At 35.1% G+C, this 19937-nt stretch overlaps 1 protein-coding gene across 4 annotated transcripts in view; it reads right to left on the bottom strand.

The window, feature by feature from the left end:
• sh3pxd2b (SH3 and PX domains 2B) overlaps positions 1–19937 on the bottom strand; it is a 47288-nt gene that overhangs the window by 26206 nt on the left and 1145 nt on the right. For all 4 annotated transcript variants that reach the window (XM_015404895.1, XM_015404903.1, XM_015404909.1 and 1 more), the window contains exons 2-3: positions 16567–16647; positions 6973–7048 (exon numbers count right to left, since the gene is read on the bottom strand). In XM_015404895.1, the coding sequence (XP_015260381.1) occupies positions 6973–7048; positions 16567–16647 (157 nt within the window). The remainder of the gene's footprint in view (positions 1–6972; positions 7049–16566; positions 16648–19937) is intronic.

Genomic DNA, 19937 nt, shown 5'->3' with positions numbered 1-19937 from the left:
GCGCAGTGAAATAGCTCACGTTTTTATACACGCAAACCTTTGATAGATCCGGCCCTTAATGTCTTTGAGAAAAATCTTCAATGCAACAAGAGTGTGTTACTGGTGTTCAAATCTAGAATATGCATTATAACGTGACTATGCACTTTTAAGGCAGAGACAAGCTCTAAGATCTTACATATTTAGTCATCTACAGCACACACAGGCCGTGCAATCCATCCCACTATTAACTACTCAAACAGCAGTCCATTAGTCTTAACAGACACAGTCACAATACCACAGGAAATGCCATAACAGAGAGAGCTTGGCTGAGTAATGTATTAACTGTTTGCCATCTCTGTACCATCCTGGTGAAAAAATTTATAATTTTCTATTTTGCATATTTTCATTTCAGAATAGTAAGGAGATTACTTTTCAAACTGCTCTTCATACATTTTGATAAGAATGATACATTTAGTTATTTTCAATACTGTCCTAATACTGGTTTCAGGAGGCTTTCTGTCCAAGTAGATTAAAATACGTATTTGTAAGACGCACTTTCTGCAATGTTATGCAAATCAGGACTATTTGTATTTATATCAAAAGATGCAATTCTCTAACCAAAGACCAGTTCAAATATACTGCCTTTTGTCCTTTAGCATGTAGTAGAAAACACTCAGACTTTGAAAGAAGATTTAAATAATATTTGATTAAATACATAAAAGATAAGCTTATGCAAATACTTTGGCTAACTGCTCATATGGGGGGAAAAAAGTAGATGGTCATTTTTAAAGAAATTAGCTTTGCTTTTTAAAAAAGTTCTTTACTTTCACTTTTTTTATTAGAAAAAAATAAAATTATTATGATAAACTATATATGGGAAAATATCTCGTTCTACCCCTGACTTTAATGGACCATGTAACAGACATTCTTGTATGATTACCTTTATTAAAGGCTAAATTAGGGTCCTTATTTTTTGATTAATGAACCTAATTCCCTTCTAAAGACCCAAGTCATGAAGTAATGATAACTGTGCATAACACAAAATATACATATAAAAAATACGATTTCCTCAGGCATTTTTAGATTCAATAAACTATGAATCTAATTCATTAGGTAAGGCAAAAAAACCTGGAACCAAAAGTAGACAAAACCAATCCAAAATCTGAAAAAATTTTGGGTTTTTTTTGCATTTTCCCCTTAAAAACAGACAAGAGGTAGCTGCACATCCCTCACATACTAAAGATATTTAAGTCATCATGAGTAATTGCACTCCTACTTTCCATTCTCATTTTTCCCATCATCCTTCTTAAAAGAGAACATGTTCTTGAAGGTTTTCCAAGCTCTTTGGGGTCAGGAGAGAAGCACTGACTCAACACTGCTCACTTTGTATGCAAGGCAGCTCGTAGATGCAGCCGATGAAAAGAGCTTGTTGGGGGAGGAGAGACGCAGAGCCCTGGAGCCATGGCTGAGAGACAGGCTAGACTTTATGGTCTAATCTGTGCGCCAGCAGGGACCAAAGGTATCAAACAAGTGTTGTTTCCCTTGGAAGACTGAGGCATTAGGAGAAGAGACTTACAGTAAGGGCAACACAGAGAAGGCCAGTGTTACTCACCTCTTACCCAAAGAGCTGGGCTTTAAGCTGATCTCTTTATGAACAGACTCCCTGCTATATTATGCATTTTCAAGTAGATTTTTTTGTTGCTGATACTATCATGTCTGAATCTGAATATTTATTTTTTAGAAAAAAAAAAAATAGATATAGCCAGTAATAGTCAACAAGTTCAAGAATGTCTTCTTTGGGACTAGATAAAACTCAAGGAAAGTAGAAACACCATATTTCCAGAATACAGGTCAAATCTTTTTTCATACACTTGTGAACACTGTGGCTTAAATAATAGCGTGGCCATTTTATGGAATCTGTACTTAGACTGGAGAGACTAAAACTAGCGTTGCTATCAATAATATCAGTAATAATAAGGAAGTTTACTCATGCATCAATCAACTCTGCAGCTACATCCGTATGCCACTCTTGTGTAAGTGAACACATTCATTTTGTATTTCAAGGTCTACTTGAATCTTATCTGTCTTTGAATCAATTTATTGGACGTTTTTCCACCATGGATCTCAGATTTTCTTCATTAGCTTCACACTTGGCTTCAAGCCATCAACATATTTAGCTTGACAGATTACTATGGATAAATCAAATTGTTCAAATCAGATTAAGAACATACACACACATCCTCATCAAGGAAATACAAATAGAAACACATATGATATAGCTTTTTGGTTAAAGGTTATCAATCTGGCTGACAAAGGAGGAATTAGAGCTGCTGCATGTGGACTTGGTAATGTAATCAAAGATGAGATATTGGAGATGGTGGTGTAAAGAACTGATTCAATGCTAAACAAAATGACAAAAGATTTCAAAACGGAATAAAAGCAGATGGAAAAAAACATAATTTATACTTGAAGACAGAGTGAACGCACAGAGAGCAGACAGTCGAGCCATATCCACCTCTATCACCAATGAAAAGAGACTGAAGATTTAAGAGTTGGATCATCATGGTGTCTGAAATTACTGAGACGAAAAGCCGACCAATCAGGGCATGGAGTACTCCATGTCAGCAACTCCATCCAGATGTCGAAAAAAAGGTTTCAAACTGCTGCAAATTACCTTAACTTAAAAAAGATAGCAAAGAAGGAACTTTAAAAATACGAAAAAAAAAAAAATAAATAAATACAAATAAAACTCCCCGTCCCTATAAAAACATTGATTAAAATCCTGGTGAGAACCCTGTATATTCCCTTTATTTCTAATGAAAGATTATATAAAATTCTACCAAAATGTCTGAGTTTTTGCTTCTTTGCAAAACCATAAATAATATACTGCTTTGGGTAAGGCTGAAATTATGCTCTATAAACATCCTTAAAACCAGAACCAAGCATGGAGAAGCAGCATTTAGTTCATATGTCCTCTTATCTGCAACAGACTCCCAGAAGACTATAAAGTTTTGTTTAAATAAAAGTTAAAAACCTTTTTTATTTAGATCCATAGTGTGCTTTATTACTAAAATATATCTACGACTAATAAAAATCCTGAATTAAAACATGAGGCCAACAAAAGAGTTAACGCTCTGCTTAAAGCACAAACAGGTTCAGTTGTGGCGGTTTCGTTTGACAAAAAGTTAATGCATCTTATAAGCAATGATAATCCGTCTATTGAATCGTTTTGTGTTAAAAGTAAATAAACAGTTGTCCATTTTGTTTTATTTCAACTAGGGCTGAAGCAATTAATCGTTTTAAACGTTATTAATAGATTATTAAAATAAACCTCCACTAATTTAGTAATCAATTAATAGTTAAATTGAGTATAGAAACTAAAACATGCCTTTAGCTGACAGAGCAACCCACTTATTAAATATAAAAAACATTTTGCATTTAAGATTAAAACAAAATGTCTGTCAATATGCTCTATCCAGAACTCCTCAAGGGGAAAAGATTTAGTTTCACCTACTTTAATTTCGTAAAAAATCTTCCTAAAGGGAATCTTTGGCTATCTGATTATTAATCGATTCTTCGTAAAAATAATCGACAGATTAATCTATTTGCAAAATAGTCGTTACTTGCAGCCATCATCTCAACCGGAAGAAAACATGCCAAAACTACCACAATAAACACATCATCTACATCATGGAGGATATCAACACTGAGCTTAAACAGACCAATGAGCACAGACAGACATTCCACCAGGAGCCTGGAAGGTCTCCATGACAGATTTGCTGCACAACCTTCAAAATGCCATATTAGATATCCTGAAAAAGAATTGTAATGATTTAACTTTACTACATATCACATTGATGCTTCCAATTGATATAATGACCTGAAAGGCTAATTCTTGCATTGTTGAAGGACTTATTTTTTTACAATGAATTTGACAAAAATTGTGGAATATGTAAATAGTAAAAGAAACACGTATTAATATCATAGCATAAAAATGAACACATGTTTGAAATATATCAATAGATGTATTTGTCTTGATTGCTAGATTACCTAACTTTAATCATTCAGTCGAAGGCAACAATCTTTGTTGAAGGTTTTTGTACTGGATAATTTTTCTTAGTTTAATATTTAATACCTCTTTTGACAATCTATTATTTATTTTCCTATAAAGATAAACATGAAATTCACTATGGAAATAAAGTTGCTTTGCATGAATTGTATTATCATAAATGTTACATTTAAATAGAATAAATAAAAAATATCTCCATCAACACCCAGTGTAACACTGGCTCTGTGTATTCGTGATTAGGTATCAAAAAAGGCTCCCCAGTTACAACCTTTGTAAGTTACTTGGAGTAACCTTTTTTAACCCTTTTGTACACCAATAAAGCTATTAATTTTTCTATTTTTTAGGTTATATTGTAAAGCAAAGTGGGAGCAGATGTAAATCCAAAATAAATTGATTGGGAACCATCTAACATTATATTCAATTTGTAATCACTTCTTTGTTTTCATTCATTTGCTCGTTCATCGATTAAAAAAATTATGCATTCAAGCCATAGGTTGAAAAAGCTGAAAAAACAAACCAAAAAGCTAATTATTCTTAACAGTCCACTCTGTACATAGACAGCAAAACCTTCCCCCTCGTGTCTTGAGATACTAAAAGAGTATAAATGTATCAATGCCTTTAACCAACCAGACATCAGAGCAGGGTAATGCTGACCTCATTCCATACTCTCGTTGTAGAAAATGACTTTAGTGGCTGTTAGGAAACGTGAGGAACTCTGACAAATTTTACTTTTGAACCCTCTGGAACAAAAGGTGTAATCTGATCTATGATCTGAGCCTTCACATTCTTCAAAACCTCCCCTTTTGAGTCACTCACCATAAGCTTAGTTTTCCATCCTGCTTTATTGGTGAACTTAATGTACATTATTCTCTAATATTACATTAAAAGCTTACAAGAAGAGTAAACATCATAAAGAACAGAAAGAAAGGAGCATATATCAGATTTACAAAAAGTAGTTTCTCTGGGAAATTGAAGAGATTAAAAGGAGAATTATCAGAAAGTAGGCATAAGTTCCAGAGAAAATCTCTTAATTTAAGGTTTAAATAAAGAAAAACTTAAGCTTTTTTTTTTTTTTTTATCCCAATTCCTTCTTTCAAAGCTCAAACATTTTATCTGGGGTGTGTTTTTACTATGACCTCTCTCAATGAGTTCCAGACCTAGACTTAAAAAAATACTTTCCTTCCAGCCATCACATGCCTGCGTGGTGGGGGACATGTGGGTGGAGTCTGTGGATTAGGCCTTTTTTTTTCTCCTTTCCTTGAAGGAATCCTTTTAGAAGGATTTAAAGTCGGTCAAGTACACAGAAAGCACTGTTATAACTTCTATTTTTTAAAAGATGTGAGAGTAACCATTCCTTTTACTTAGCGTAAGGCTAAGACAAGACCAGGAAGCTTTCTCAATTGAAATGTGACAAATGTCTCAATTCAAATGTCACAAATGTCACATTTGAATTGAGAAAGCTTCCTGGAGAGGTGGCGAAACGTCTTCAAATTTTGGAAACCAAGTCCAATGGATATTTTTGGAACTTTTACGGAATTTTTTAAAGATACTTTTCGAGGTACAGCCCGTGACTTCTGTTTATACAGATGATTTTATCTGTGAAGATTCTCAGTCATCCAGGTTATTGTCAAGCTGGACAAAGTTCAGTTTAGTTCTAGTCTAGGCAACTGGACACCAAGTTTTCTAGAAGACGCTTTGCCTCTCATCCAAGAGGCTTCTTCAGTTTTAACTAGTGGTGTGGAGCACTTAGGTGACTGTACTGTTGGTCTAACAAAGAGTTAAGGGCTGGTTATACTCCCGCAGCAGTGTGTCGCAGTGAGCTTGTCGCAGATATGACGTAGACATTATTGATTTATTCTCAATTTTGAAGCGTGGTCTACATTATGTTATTACACGCCAAAACACAAGGGGGACAATTACAAACTAGCTGTGGGTGTAGATACAGCCGAGGCGGTGAGGAAGTGGGGAAAAGTTTGTCCGAAAACGTAGGGGCATGAAGGCGAAAAAGAGCGGAGGATCCAGGTGGAAAAAGGGTCCCAGCTTTCTCGTGACCTCGGTCTTTTCCGCAATGGCAGTCATACAAACAAAACAAGGCGGTGAGACACCAAACAGGAAATACGTATGAGTAGAGCAGATGTAGATTTGACCAATCAGAGGCCTCCTGTCTGCAGTCACCTAAAATTTTGGGAGAGGTGCAGCAGAGTGTTCGCGAGGGGGGGTGGGGTTGTCTCTGCGTTCACTGCGACACCTACGCAGACGACCAAGTTTCGAAGCATAAATCAGCCTTTAGGGGGGACAAAAGGTGGCTCTGATCCCTCCCACTGGATTGGCCAAGGAGGTCACAGGGGGGGTGTTAACCCTGTAATGCCAAATGTATCGTATTTGATACATACGGTTTCTGAAATGTTTTGCGTCTGACACCTTTTGCATAATTTAATGGTAAAAACTTTGCTCAAAATCCTATTGTACACAATCAGATATACCTGATAACAGAGGGCAGAAGACTACACAAAAAATGTACTTATCGCATAGTAATAAATTATTAATATCAAAAATCTATTTCTGTTTTTTCTTTTTACATATTTTGTTAAAAGGCCAAATAAGGACTTCAAACCAAAAAAAAGTAATTTTCTGTTTTGTTTTATTCTTGGATCGGGCTTTAAAGGGTTAATTGTCCTTGGGGGGGTTCTGGTGGGTGGTACTTTTGTGCTTTTTTTTGTTTTTCCTTTAATTTTGACAAAATATATACCTGTTTGTTTAAAGGTTATCAATAAGTCTGTGTTGTGTAGTTTATGTCTGCATTTCTGATAGAGTGGGGATAATAAAAATAAAGAAACCATCTTGTATGGAAGACAAATTTAAGGATTTTAAGTTTTGTATGAAGTGGCACATATCCAAAGGTTATAAAGATTTCTAACTCTCACCTGGTAAAAATGGAATGATTCTGCGTTTTGGGTCCTTTTGGCCTCCTTCCACAGGGAATTTATCCAGCAATTCCATCTGAAAGTTCCAAAATGTTTTAAAAGTTATTAGCACAGATAGTATTTACATTCACACATTACAGGCTGATGAAACAGGATAGCTGCAGGCGGTGAGGAAGTCAATTTTTATAAATCAGCAGTTGCTACAGTAAATCCGGCCAATGGGGGCAGGAATGTTCTGGCCAGATGGTATTTCTTTTTTACCACTGGGCTTCATATGTTGCTGTAGTCATGGGCGCTGTTAGCAGCCAGGAGCCACTGACATAGTGGAATATTTCTGTTTCCATCGTATCTCAGAAAGAAAAGAAAAAAAATCCCAATGAAATGTGGTTCTTCGTGGCTCTAAATCTCGTCTTTTTTTTCTTGACCTCTGTTACAGCAATTAATAATAAAAAAAAAAAAAAGTAATCCTACCCTTAATTATTGTCTCACTGAAATGAATTGTGTAGTTTTTTCAGCTAAATAAATAACTACTAAGGTACACAAATGCTATGTTTTAATAGTAACACTAATATTAATAATTCTTTATGAAACTTTGTAAAAAAAAAAAGCTTTCCTAAAAACTAGGCAAAGCAAGTTTATTTGTAGCAAGACAATTCATTGTTGTACATGAAAACAAATAGGTACATTGCAGTGATGCAAAGGAAATTAATTAAGTAATACATATAAATGTATAAGACAATGAAAAAAAAAGAATAATTAAAATAAGAATATGAAAAAAAGAATGTTGGACCACAAAGTTAACCTATTCAAATTTTGACACATAAGTCAAAGACAACAAATTAAATATAGTATATTTCTATAACACCCTGTAGGACTAAAGAATATTGCCATCATATGTAATAAAATTAAAAAGATTTAATCCAGCCTTACAGATACCTATAGTTTTTGTTTTGTTTTTTGTTTTTTTGAGTGTCGACGGGGGGATTTAACTTGACTAATAACTGTAAGGAAAACACTGTGTTCATTTAATAGTCATTCTAAAGCAACAACCAACATACTGACTAGTTGAGACATTTATTAAATGTTTAAATATTAAAAAGACACCTTGCATGTATTAATAACAACGATACCATTAATACTGAAACGAAATAGTAAAATTTTAAATTTGAAGAGTTTCTTGTTAGCAATAGACCAATAAATCAGACCTCGTTCGGCATCATTCATGTGTACTGTAAGTAGATTATTCAGTAGCCATGCTTTAACGTGCATGCTATGTGGCTCTCCTAATTTAATAAACATTGTTCATTTTTTTTCTTTGATTTGTTAGTAAATATTTCTTTATTTTGTTAAAATTAAGACCTGTGTATCTTTTTAGCATGCTAACAGAGAAAGAAAAAGCAACATCAGCTTTGACAAAAAGATTTTATCTCACATGTTGGGGATCGGTTAGTGATTTATAATAATCAGTATCGGTCTTAAAAAAACAAAACCAGCATGTGTGTGGAGAACACTTTATGTTTCTCATGGTTTTTAAGACACACTGACGCAATCACAACAGGACCCTGGCTACTAAATAATGGAGAGCTCAAGAGATATTTAAGGGCCTAAAGCAAAGTTCCTTACAATATGCTTTAACCAGTTATTAGAAGATTGCTTCCATTCTTTCCATCACTGGTACCCTCAAAATCTTGACTGGTATCTGATTTATTTTTAGACTGCAGGAATTTCTAGGACCATGTACATTTTGTTCATCTGGTATATACTATTTTAAATTGCAAAGGATCACATGGATGCAGGTTTCATCCAATGAGCCCTATGGAATACTACAGGAAAGTAAAACTGTTGTCCACAGTTGGAAGATCCACCCTTCTTTAAGATTAACCTTTTAAGCACCAAGGGGTTCTCTTGAAGTCTGTACTTGAAATAAAATATTTTTTTTTCTTTTCTTAGCAGCTAGAGGCTCTATAATAATAATTTCGGTATCAAAATAAGGCTAACACTTTGGAGATTTCATCAAAACTAGTGAGTAAATGAGGATGGATAACAGAAAAATAGCAGAATTATTTTACCCTCTCCAAAATTCTTGTGAATTATAAACTAAATATACCTTTAAGACATATCACGAATAAGGCTACAAACTTTGGAAACTCCAGATTTAAAAATAAATGCCCACCATATCAGCAGTTTCAACAAATAAAGCAAAAATAATTTGGTCCTTTGTTTATTTTTAATAAATTTTAAGCAAAAAGGGTTTCAAAATTAAGTTGAAGATATGGTTGAACCCACTGAGTTAATTACAGACTATGGATTTAATCCATTTTGTTATGGAACCCCACACACAAAGTGATATATCATTGTAAAGATAAATAAATAAATTCTCAAAATATTGTAAAATGGCATTTCTAGTGTTGTTATTCAAGGTAATAACATTTGCTTATAGAAGTTGTTAAAGGTGACACCAAAATACATATAATTATGAGTTCTTAGATTTTAATACTTAAGATAACTCAAAAGGTTAGTTAGTTCAGCAAGTCTTTCTTCAGAATGGAAAACACAAGAGACCTTCCCATTTAATGATGGCTTATATGTCTCAGTATTTAAAAGTAAGACAAAATCTACTTGTCTAAATGTGTCCATATCTACAGTCAAAGCAATAATTAAAAAGATTAGAAATAAATGGAATTGTAACTGCCAACCTAAACTCATATAATTAAGTTTGAATATTTTGGATGCCTTTTTTACCTGAAATACTAACTGATGGGATGACACTGTTCAGAATGAACTTCAAAATCTATATTTAATCTAAATATTTATACAGGGAGTCTTCAACACAGCCGTCCTGGGTTTAAATGTAGACTTGGAAACCTTTGGTCCATGTCTTCCCCACATTTCTTGTCTACTGACAAATATATTAAGGCCACTAGTGCCATACAAAATAAAACCAAGAAATAGAAATCTGTAGGCTAAATCATAAATGGAGGGCTCTGGAAAAAAATCAAGTGGTAAAAGAGAGAAAATTCTAAAACAGTATGTTGGGCAAAAATGATTAAACTCAAAGTGCATCTGCTAAAGAGTCGGATATTAGTCAGGGACACAACATCACCTTAGGAATGCCATGATAAACACAGAGGCAGCCACAGCCTGACAGAGACAAAGAGGATCCAATGCCCCACACAGTGTAATTGTTCCCATGTGTTTGGGTGGGAGTGCAAACATATCCCAGTCTCGGTGTCTACTTTAAAACTTGTATCTACTCTGTAATCAGAGCCACTCAAAGGAGAAAAAAAGACATCTGGAGACAGAAAGAAACATTCCTGCAAAATGTAATCTATGTCATGCATACAACATAGACTGTTCATGCTCCAAGGCAAGGTCTTTAGCTGTTTAAAGCATCATGGATGCAGTGTTTGTCCTATTGCAGAACTGATATGAGATCTACTTTGTGAGGGAGTGATTCCCAAATGTGTGTAATAATCATAATACGTTGCTTTGAAAAAAAAAAACTAATTTACTTTTAAATAAAAAATAAATTGTACAGCATTACAAGCTTACTAATTTGTAGCCTTGCCTTTGATCATGTATCGTGGTGGAATATGTGACAGAGGTATTGGCAAATTAACCTGCCAGTTATATAACTTGAAACTGTTTATAAATACAAAAAACACATACATCATTCACTAAATACTTATAGGGACAATGTGTAACTTATAAGGCTTGGTATTAGCAAAAATACAAGTACTGCTTTTATAAATGCATGTTCTTCCAAAGTCTAATACCATCAAATTTAGGATACATTATGTAAGTTTTTACTGAAAGAAAATCTTTAAAATAGCCTTTTTATTTGACCTTTAGCAACTAAAACATAGTCTTAAACAGACTGAGAGTTACTAGACTTAGTAGTTTAGCTGCAATTCATCTATAAGCCTGTAGCCCATTTCCTTTAATTACTTTGGGTTTATTGTGGAACTAGGCAAAGCAAGTTTATTTGTAGCATCAAGTACATCCATGTTAAATAGGTCCAACGTAGGAAACAATCGAAGCATTATATTCAAGATAGGCTTTCAAGATAGTTTTTTTTTTTTTTTTCAAAAAAGCATAATAAACTTTTTTAAGTATGAACGCGAGCTAAAAGAACAAGCAGAACGGAGCTGTAGTTCTGTATTTGGACACAGGTGGCAGTATCACTAGAAAAACTCTGTAATCCCTCTTTAAAAGAAAGCGATCTTGTTCCTTTGAATTAGTAGTTCATAAATACGTATGTTCAGATCCAGACACCAGAACTCATTAGTGCTTATCTGCAGGTTGGGGACAGAAGATGGCCACGGCCATCTTTTCCACTTAATGGCCACCACTACCAGCTAGTTTATGGACATAATTAAACATATTCAAACATGCGGTTCCCCTTCTAAACCAAAGTGTGGCAGCAGTGGAATGTCCTAACTACAGCAATTTGACATTTTAACTGCTAGAATATTGACCCTAAACTGACAACAAAAATGCAGTAATTATCTATTCACATCAATGTATTAAAGATAAATACAGAAGCCATACTCTTTTCAGAATGTGTTTTTGTGTTTTAAGGAGACATCTGCAGTCATGAGTCTTCAATATAATAACAAATAAACAACAGATAAACAACCCTACATTATTATCTTAGACAGCCTAGGTTTACAAATATGTGTTAAAATTTATTAGCAAGGGGTTATTTAACATACCTGCCCTGTCTTCAGTGATTTCTTTTTTTTTTTGCATGTTAAGGTTTCTGCTGGTCCAGTTTGATTAGTGTAGATTCCCCCTAAACTGGTTTTGTTGCCAGCCAATTTTGGCCACCCCTCAGTACACATTGATTCCTGCCTTGCCCTCAGTAGCCTATTAAAATCTTCTATTTCGGTCACTGCTTATTAGATTTCTTGAAGGTTTAAAAAAATAATAATAATAAGTTTTTGGTGAGAAAAATATTTTGTGGCTCAAACCTGCTTTAAATCCCCCCCCCCAAACTGCATCCAATATTTGCTTGTTATCATCTTTGATCTTCACACAACAGGTAATTTAACACACAGTTGAACCCTTTTTGCCAGTTTTACCTTCTACATAAACATTTAAGAATGCTTTACTATTTTGTGTAAGTCCTCCACAGATAAATAGAAAAGTACAAGCCAATTTCTATTAAACTACAAGCAATAAAATAAAGATAAAATAGTCAGTGACATAAAATTTCAGTAAAATGATAAAACCTTATTAACCAAATCATATAAACAATCAGGTTTTTTATTCCAGCTTTGGTTACTTTTTGTAGTTAGTGACTCACTCAGTTTCTGTCATATCCTTTCTTTACTATTAATAATTTCTGCTGAACAAAAAGAGTACCATTTTAAAGAGTTAGTCAGAGCGATGCTAGGAAACCAACAGAAAAGATGGATGACAGGAAATGACGAAGAGGCAGTTATCGAGAACAGTTACATATTTCAGTCTAGCATCACTGTGTTGGCCAGACACCTGGCCTGATGTCAAATGTGAGCGACTTTCAGTGTTTGTATCAAAACACCACAGCTGGTTGAAAATATTGCTTTGCCTAACTACAGTCAACAAAGCAGGAAGCATAAGAATAGCATGGTAGGGGTGAGGTCAGGCAGGAAAACCCCAACCAAAAATACTTCTGCCAATACCATCAGATTCAATGACAGTAATTGTGACATATCAAGAGAGGTAATATAAAAAAATTAATTAAAAAAAATCCATCACTGCAGTGTCAAAAATTATTCTATAAAGGAAAAGTCCAGTCACATTCAGAATACAAACTTCTGAAGATACTTTAAATATGAAATTATTACTGTTCCATAAGTGATAACTGTTTTTAATTAAGATATTTTTCATTTGAATGTGCTTTACCGGGGACATCCACGTTTGTTAAAGAACACTACTGCCACCTACTGGTTTGTAACATCACAGTGTGGTATCGGCTGTTGATCAAGTCCAAATGCTGTATCTGGTGTTTGTCACAATGTACTATTATCCATGATGTGCAACAACCAGTGCACTATGCAAAGCAGAGTTTAATGGTTTAATGACCTGCTTTTTCTCTGGCCAGAAGTTCGATGGCAAATCCTTCCTCTTAAAGTTGGTAATCCAACGATGAACCGGTGGTGGATCATGAATGGGAAAGGTGAAATAACAAATTTTCTTTTTGCTTTTATCCGATGTATTACAACATCCAACTGCCATGCACATGGGCATTGTCAGTTTAACTATAGCTCTCATGAATTTCAATGGTGAAATTCTCTCAAAATCGTAAATAATTGTTGTTGATTGCAGATATGTCTAGTAGCTAGGCTTACCGCACCATGACGTCACTGCTGAAAGATGTCAGGAGTGAGGTGTTACTATATGTGGGCAAAAATGGCCGGTCCAGGACTCAGTGATTGTGATGAAAAATATTGCTTTTATTTTTTTACAGAGAGTGAATCAAAAAAGCAGATAGTAGGACACAATGTTATCGCCTTAAACTTTTTGTTTTTATTAGTTTTAACTAGTATTGCATCTGCGAGTACCAACAAATAGGGAACCGATACCATTTTGAGAGCCAAAGGTTTATTCAACTATTGTCAACCCATTCCAGGTAGGCAATAAAAAGTCCTACTGGATTCACTTTGTATTAGTCTTTTTCCTGCTTCACAAAGGTAGGCAGCAGCTTGACAAATTTAAAATAATTGCCTTGATGGCAATTATTTTACATCCTCGTAGTATGAAATTCTTCATATATGTATACAAACACATCAATTTCAAACAGATGGTATCGGGCAATACTGCACAGCCAGGTATTGGGTATTGGTATCGGGGCCAGAATATGGCATTGGCGCAACACTAGTTTTAACATCATCTGTGTGACAAGTCAAGAGCTTCTTTAGTGTTAGTTTGTCTGATGATTGAGTTTTACCTGATGGATAACAAATCTGAAAACATCTGTTTTTGGTGACCCAAGTAACTGTAAGACCATGGTATAAACGAGCAGAGCTGGGTAGCCCTGTGCCTAGCTGTGCTCAGTAGCTAACAGGTTAGCCTTTTTTTTTAGCTCGGCCAGTTACCCATACTAAGATACACTACTTTTAACTTTGTGTCAACAGCGACTGTTAATTTTCTACAAGTAGTTTAACTGTTGTTTCCTTTCTTTAAAATCTCCATGAAAGTCAAATTGAAATATGTTCCATTCATCCTCCCTTGCCCTCATCTTCATAAAAACATTACAAAGAAGAGATGAGACTTTTTTTATCACCTTTTTAAAATGCAGAACTCAGCCAAACTTTGAACACAGTACTTTCCTTCTAGAATGAAAATGATTGTTTTCTACTTTCCACTACTTTAGGTCACCAAAGAAACATAAAATAATGGCAAATATAAATAATAAGAAGTTAAAACTCAAGAGTAGATTTAGATATTGTGACTTCATCAGCAGGGGCGGGGCCCCGAGCAAAGCTGACCACCTGAGCAGATGTGGTACCTACGCCACAATTGAGGAACCCTGAGTTATAACAATCTATCACTCTGCACAAAAAGAAAAAAAAACATCAAATGGATGCAACTAGTGATGAAATACTGTCGCTGGTTTAACATTATACTAGCAGCTTCAGAGACTTAAATGAAACATAGCATGACTCCAATGCAAATTGAAACTATTTGGGGTTGTCTGTCTGCTGGTCAGTAAAGCAATCTCAATATGGGCTGATTTACAGCTGACATTCTCAGAGCTTTGATGCAGCTGGCCTCTAAAGATCCATTACCTTCAACGGAAGAAGGGAACTGATACTAATAAAATTTCCCCCTGTGCAAAGCACACACTGGCAGAACCGTGATGTTCAAATGACTCAGACATTTCTGTGGCCATCAGTGCAGTCTTTCCATTCATCAATGTCTCTCTTTTAACTTCAATAAAGATATTTTCTCAGTCCTCTCACACAGTTTAATTAGTGGTGTTCTATGGGTGGGGCAAGAGAGAAACTGCCTCTATGATGGAGAGGTCTCTCAAATACTTTAGTGCCAAGTGTCACTTTCCATTATAAATACTTTCCATAATACATACATGAACATTAATGAGATCTCACTCTTAATAAAACAGCCTTTCATACAACAGTGCCTCATATTAATCAGCCACAGCGGCTTCAACTCGTCTTGGAAGAAGGGTTATAAAGTTAACTAAAGTCTTTATGGGAATATTTTACCAACTTTACAATTGTCTTTAGTAAGAACTATAGTGTAGAGGGGGAAAAAATGCATTAGAATAGGGCATTGGCTCTTGATATTAAAGCTTCAAACGATTTAATTTGACATCTATCACTATCATCTGGGTCATGGATGGGCATCTACTTCATTGACATTCAATCCAACAAGCATCCTATTGGTAAGTTTCTTCATGCCAACTGCAGTGCAAACCTACAGTCCAAGATTAAATGTATAGTGGAGGATTTTCACGAATTTTTGAAAAAAAAAGGATGCACATGCACAACCCTGTAGCAACTCCTGAGAGGGAACGCCTATTAAATGCATGTGAGAACATGCATGAGCCAATTTCTCCTCGTGCACGCTCTGTTTAAAAGTTGCTGTTTGCATCGCTCATACAAGCTTACGGTACTTTCCAAAAGTAAGTGCCAGCTCCTCCGACGCATGCTTAGGATCGTGCTCAGGATCTAAGCGCAAGCACTATTTTCTATCCAGCAGCCAAGTTCGAAGATGGCTGCGTTCTCGAAAGCGTCACTTTTTGATTTTGTTGTGTGGTGGTAGATAAACCATGTATAGACGTAGTTTAACATACATGCGAGCATGTTTATTTTGCTAGCAGGCGTTTAGAAATAAATATGACGCAATAGTTATAGCTCATCAAAAATGCTGCTGCTAGAACTCTAACCAACACCAGGTGGATCATACCATTTCAGTTTTAAACTCATCGCACTGACTTTCTATGCATAAAAGGATAAACTGTAAAACCTTGTAATTGGTCTATAAAGCACAGAATGGACCTGAGCCAACATATGTTTTTGAGTTACTGGTAAAGTTTAAATCTTTTAGGTTTCTCAGCTCTTCAGACACCTGCTTATTCAGTACTTTTAAAATCAGAATTAAACAAGGCTAGTAGACATTTAGTTTCTGTGTTCCTCAGCTCTGGAAAAAAACTCCCTGAAACCTTGAAATGTGCATAAACTATTGATTCTTTCTAATAGGAACAGATAACAATATTGTTTACGAAAACTTATGATTGAAAAATCCTGCTGAGACTTAACACTTTACATTTTACCATCTGTATGTTTTTATGTTTTTTTCTTCAAAATCCGATTTTGTTATGTTAATGTTTCTCTTTTGTTTGCCTTGTGTATGACTGGCTCTATATAAACACTCATCTTGCATTTGAAATAGAAGTTTTTTTCCTTCAGAATAAGAGAAGTGTAGTGTTTTGGGGTTTGCATGTTAAATTAAGACTTTAAACTAATTTAATTTAAGATTTTCCATTGATCCCTGCAGGCAGTTTAGGTCATCCACAGACCAAATGTGGATAAGTACAGGAATTTAACCAGAGCCACACAATGACATACTAACACAATTACTCACCTGGAGGTCAAAGAACTTGCTGTAACGCCTGTAAATGGTTTCTGTACTCCCATCACTCCAGGACACTTTGATGATGTAAACCTTGCAAAAAAAAGAGGAACAAGGATTATTTTATTACATATGAAAGAAAAAATATATTGCAGTTTTCATTCATTCATTTTGGTCTATCTCAAACTATTTCATTAACCAAACGAAGACAACCTTTTGTTTCAAATCACATCTTCGTTTTTTTTACATTATTGAAATGTTCTAACTTTAAAAGGACTGTATATGGAAGGCAGACAGCACTCTGGCTGAAAGCATCAATAACTATTATTACCAGCATGTTTTATTATTTCACTTCCTTGAGTGTTTTAATCACTTCCTGTCTCTTGAACTATGTATAAATGCATTTAGAATGGCGTTAGAGACAAACACTGTGGCAGGAATTGACATCATAAGTTATGTAATGGACCAATATATCTACAAATTGCAAAGACATTATTAGAAAATTACCGTAGTGTATATATTGATAAACATGCAACCAACTGTTGCCTTCATTTGAAAACTGTAGCAAAAAATGTAAGATTCAAGCCAATCACCAGGGTTTAAAGGAAGCAGACATATACTGTAGAGCATGCCCTCAACTATCTCAACAAAAAAAATGAGAGCAGAGAAGAGGGAGGTGATTGGAAACTCCCTGGTGGCTAACTGTGTCTGGCTCGCTGCTCCTGGCATTGCTCCCAGACCTGCTCCGGCCTAACTCTCTCTTGCAGGGCAGCATAGTCATAGATTTCTAAACAGAGATGTAGGGGAACTGTTTTGATATAAATGTGAAAGAGTTTTATACTGAGTTTACTCAGTATACTCATAAAGAACAGGCAGTGAGCTATTATTCCAAACAATAAAGAGAACAAATGTTACTAGGTTAAACTGATGTTCCAAGCAGCCAAGTTTGAGATGTGCTGAGTGAGCTGCAGTAGACCATGGCTATTCGTTCCAGTGGGTGCACACTGGCTAAGCTTGCAAATAATCAGTCATTATTAGTGTTTGATTTGTGCTGTCTTTATAATGCAAGTAAAAATGAGAGAAAATGGATTTAGTATGAAATAAACCAGTGCATGTAAAAGAGATCATAAGCAAACCTAGATTTCTGAAAAATTTAAAGAAAAAAATGTAAAGCAAAGGGAAACTACATGGTTTGCACTGGAGAGTAAAAAGACAGATGGAGAAGACACGGGGCCAGAAGCACTGCGTCCGCACCACCAACACTCACAGCGGTCCCACGCCCATTTGTCCCAAGTTTATTTTTTATCACATGTACAGAACACCATGGATGCTAAGCAGAAAATTCTCAGAAGCATGGATACAGGGATGCTAAACTAACACAAATACCTGTTATGTGGCTCTCATTGTTAGACTTCTGGCTCACATGCTGTCATATGGTCTACAGTGACTGTTCATTTGAAGGCAAATGCGCCCACTTTAGCAATTCCAGCAAAAACAACAGAGGATTCTTTGTTTTGCAAATGCAAAAGAGTTAGAAATGAGGCTTTGTGTGCTTGACATTCTTGTCCATCAAACTAATGGTCTAGGTCTTACTGAAAGACAGAATAGAATTGCTTGCATATTTTTAATATCTTCTGATTGCTGCAGAACTGAACACTTAACCCATGGCAGCAACATACAAATCATCAGTTAATGACTCAACAAATCTAAAATTGCTATAAGATCACTTCTCTAATTCTATTGCACAAACTGATTGTAATAGGGACTATTGTCAACATGTGACACATGTGCAGTCAGGTTGATGGCATAAGATAGCTGGTGTGACTTCCAGGCCGGTCATGCCTGAAGGCATGTTTTGCAGAGTTAACTGAAGGACCTGATGCATAAAAAAGCATGAGATGCTACAGCCTAATGTGTTTTCTCGAGGCTTTGACTGTTTGGTACATGTGAAAGCAGACATACAGTTCATTGCAAAAGTCTTAATATCTTTTCAAACTTTTCTATTTTTGTGACACCGTAATCTTAAACGTCAGTGAATTCTAATGGGATTTGAACAGACAGACAAACACAAAGGAGTTCATAGCACCAAAGATGAAACGGTAACGCTTTATTTTACAGAACATCAATAACCATATAATAATATGGTAATAACACAGCAAGTCACACTATATTACTTGGTAACAAGAAAAATGTGGTAATTACCCAAAAATTAAGTTATTACTGGCATGTAATTATTACAAGTGTATGTTACTATGTAACAATGGAGATATTTGGGGGTAATTACCATTAGGTTATAACGGTTTCTATTATTGGCCACCACCTACCACCATATTACAAAGTAAATTGTATCCTATGATCAGGTAAATGTAGCATTATAAAACTTAACTCAAGTTACATATAAATAAGAGTGTAGTTATGAAGTTTGGCTTGCTGTATTCTAGGTTTGGTGTTCTGTTATATGCCAAGTAATAAACTGCCTTTTACTAAATAACAACACATTGATTTATTGCTGTAGATGAATTGACTGAGTTACCTGGGTTTATCTTGCCTGCCTTAAATTTGAAGCACAGCACTTACCAAAATTCTCTATAAAGTATTTCTTGTTACCTAGTAATATAGTGTAACTTCCTATGTTATTACCAATGTATTACATGGTTACTGACATACTGTAAAAGAAAGCATTACCGATGAAGAATATGCATATTGAAAATTGAATAGTTGTAGAGGTTTATTAAAACCATTCAATCTTATTTCAGCTTTGCAAATCGATAAATCATCAGTTTTTGTCTTGTCAGATGGATGGAAAAAGCTTCTGGGCAGTGACTATCATACCTTGTCAAAGAATCTTAACCAGATTTAGGTTTGGACATTTTAGTGGGCCTATATTAAACATGGATATTATTTTAGCCAAACAACTAAATTTAATACTGATAAAAAAAAGAAGAATAATCTTAAACCCTGCATTTGTACTCAGTTGTAAAGGAATATATACATATATAACAAATGTAAAATATTGGTTCTGTTCCCTATTTTTATCTTATGAAACCTGAAATTAGTTACTGCAGTCATATACCCACATTCCCTTTAATAGGCAATGGGTAGAGATAAAATATTTAAATAAAATCATCTGGTATTGAAGGAAATGCAAAGCTTAATACTTATGGTTGGTAAATTAGTACTATTTAGTAGTGTTGCACCCATTCCATTTTTTGGCCTCGATACCCGGTACCTGGCTGTGCAGTATCGGCCGATACCGATACCATAATAATGTAAAATAATTGCCACCACGGCTTTGTCAAGCTGCTGCCTACATTTGTGAAGCAGGAAAAAATCTAATACAAAGTGAACCCAGTAGAACTTTTTATTGCCTACCAGGAGTGGGT

The sequence above is a fragment of the Cyprinodon variegatus genome, unplaced genomic scaffold (genome assembly GCF_000732505.1).
Source record: "Cyprinodon variegatus isolate N-32 unplaced genomic scaffold, C_variegatus-1.0 Scaffold36, whole genome shotgun sequence".
Classification (NCBI taxonomy): domain Eukaryota; kingdom Metazoa; phylum Chordata; class Actinopteri; order Cyprinodontiformes; family Cyprinodontidae; genus Cyprinodon; species Cyprinodon variegatus.
The sequence above is the reverse complement of the archived record's forward strand: the minus strand, read 5'-3'. Positions and strand labels throughout refer to the sequence as shown.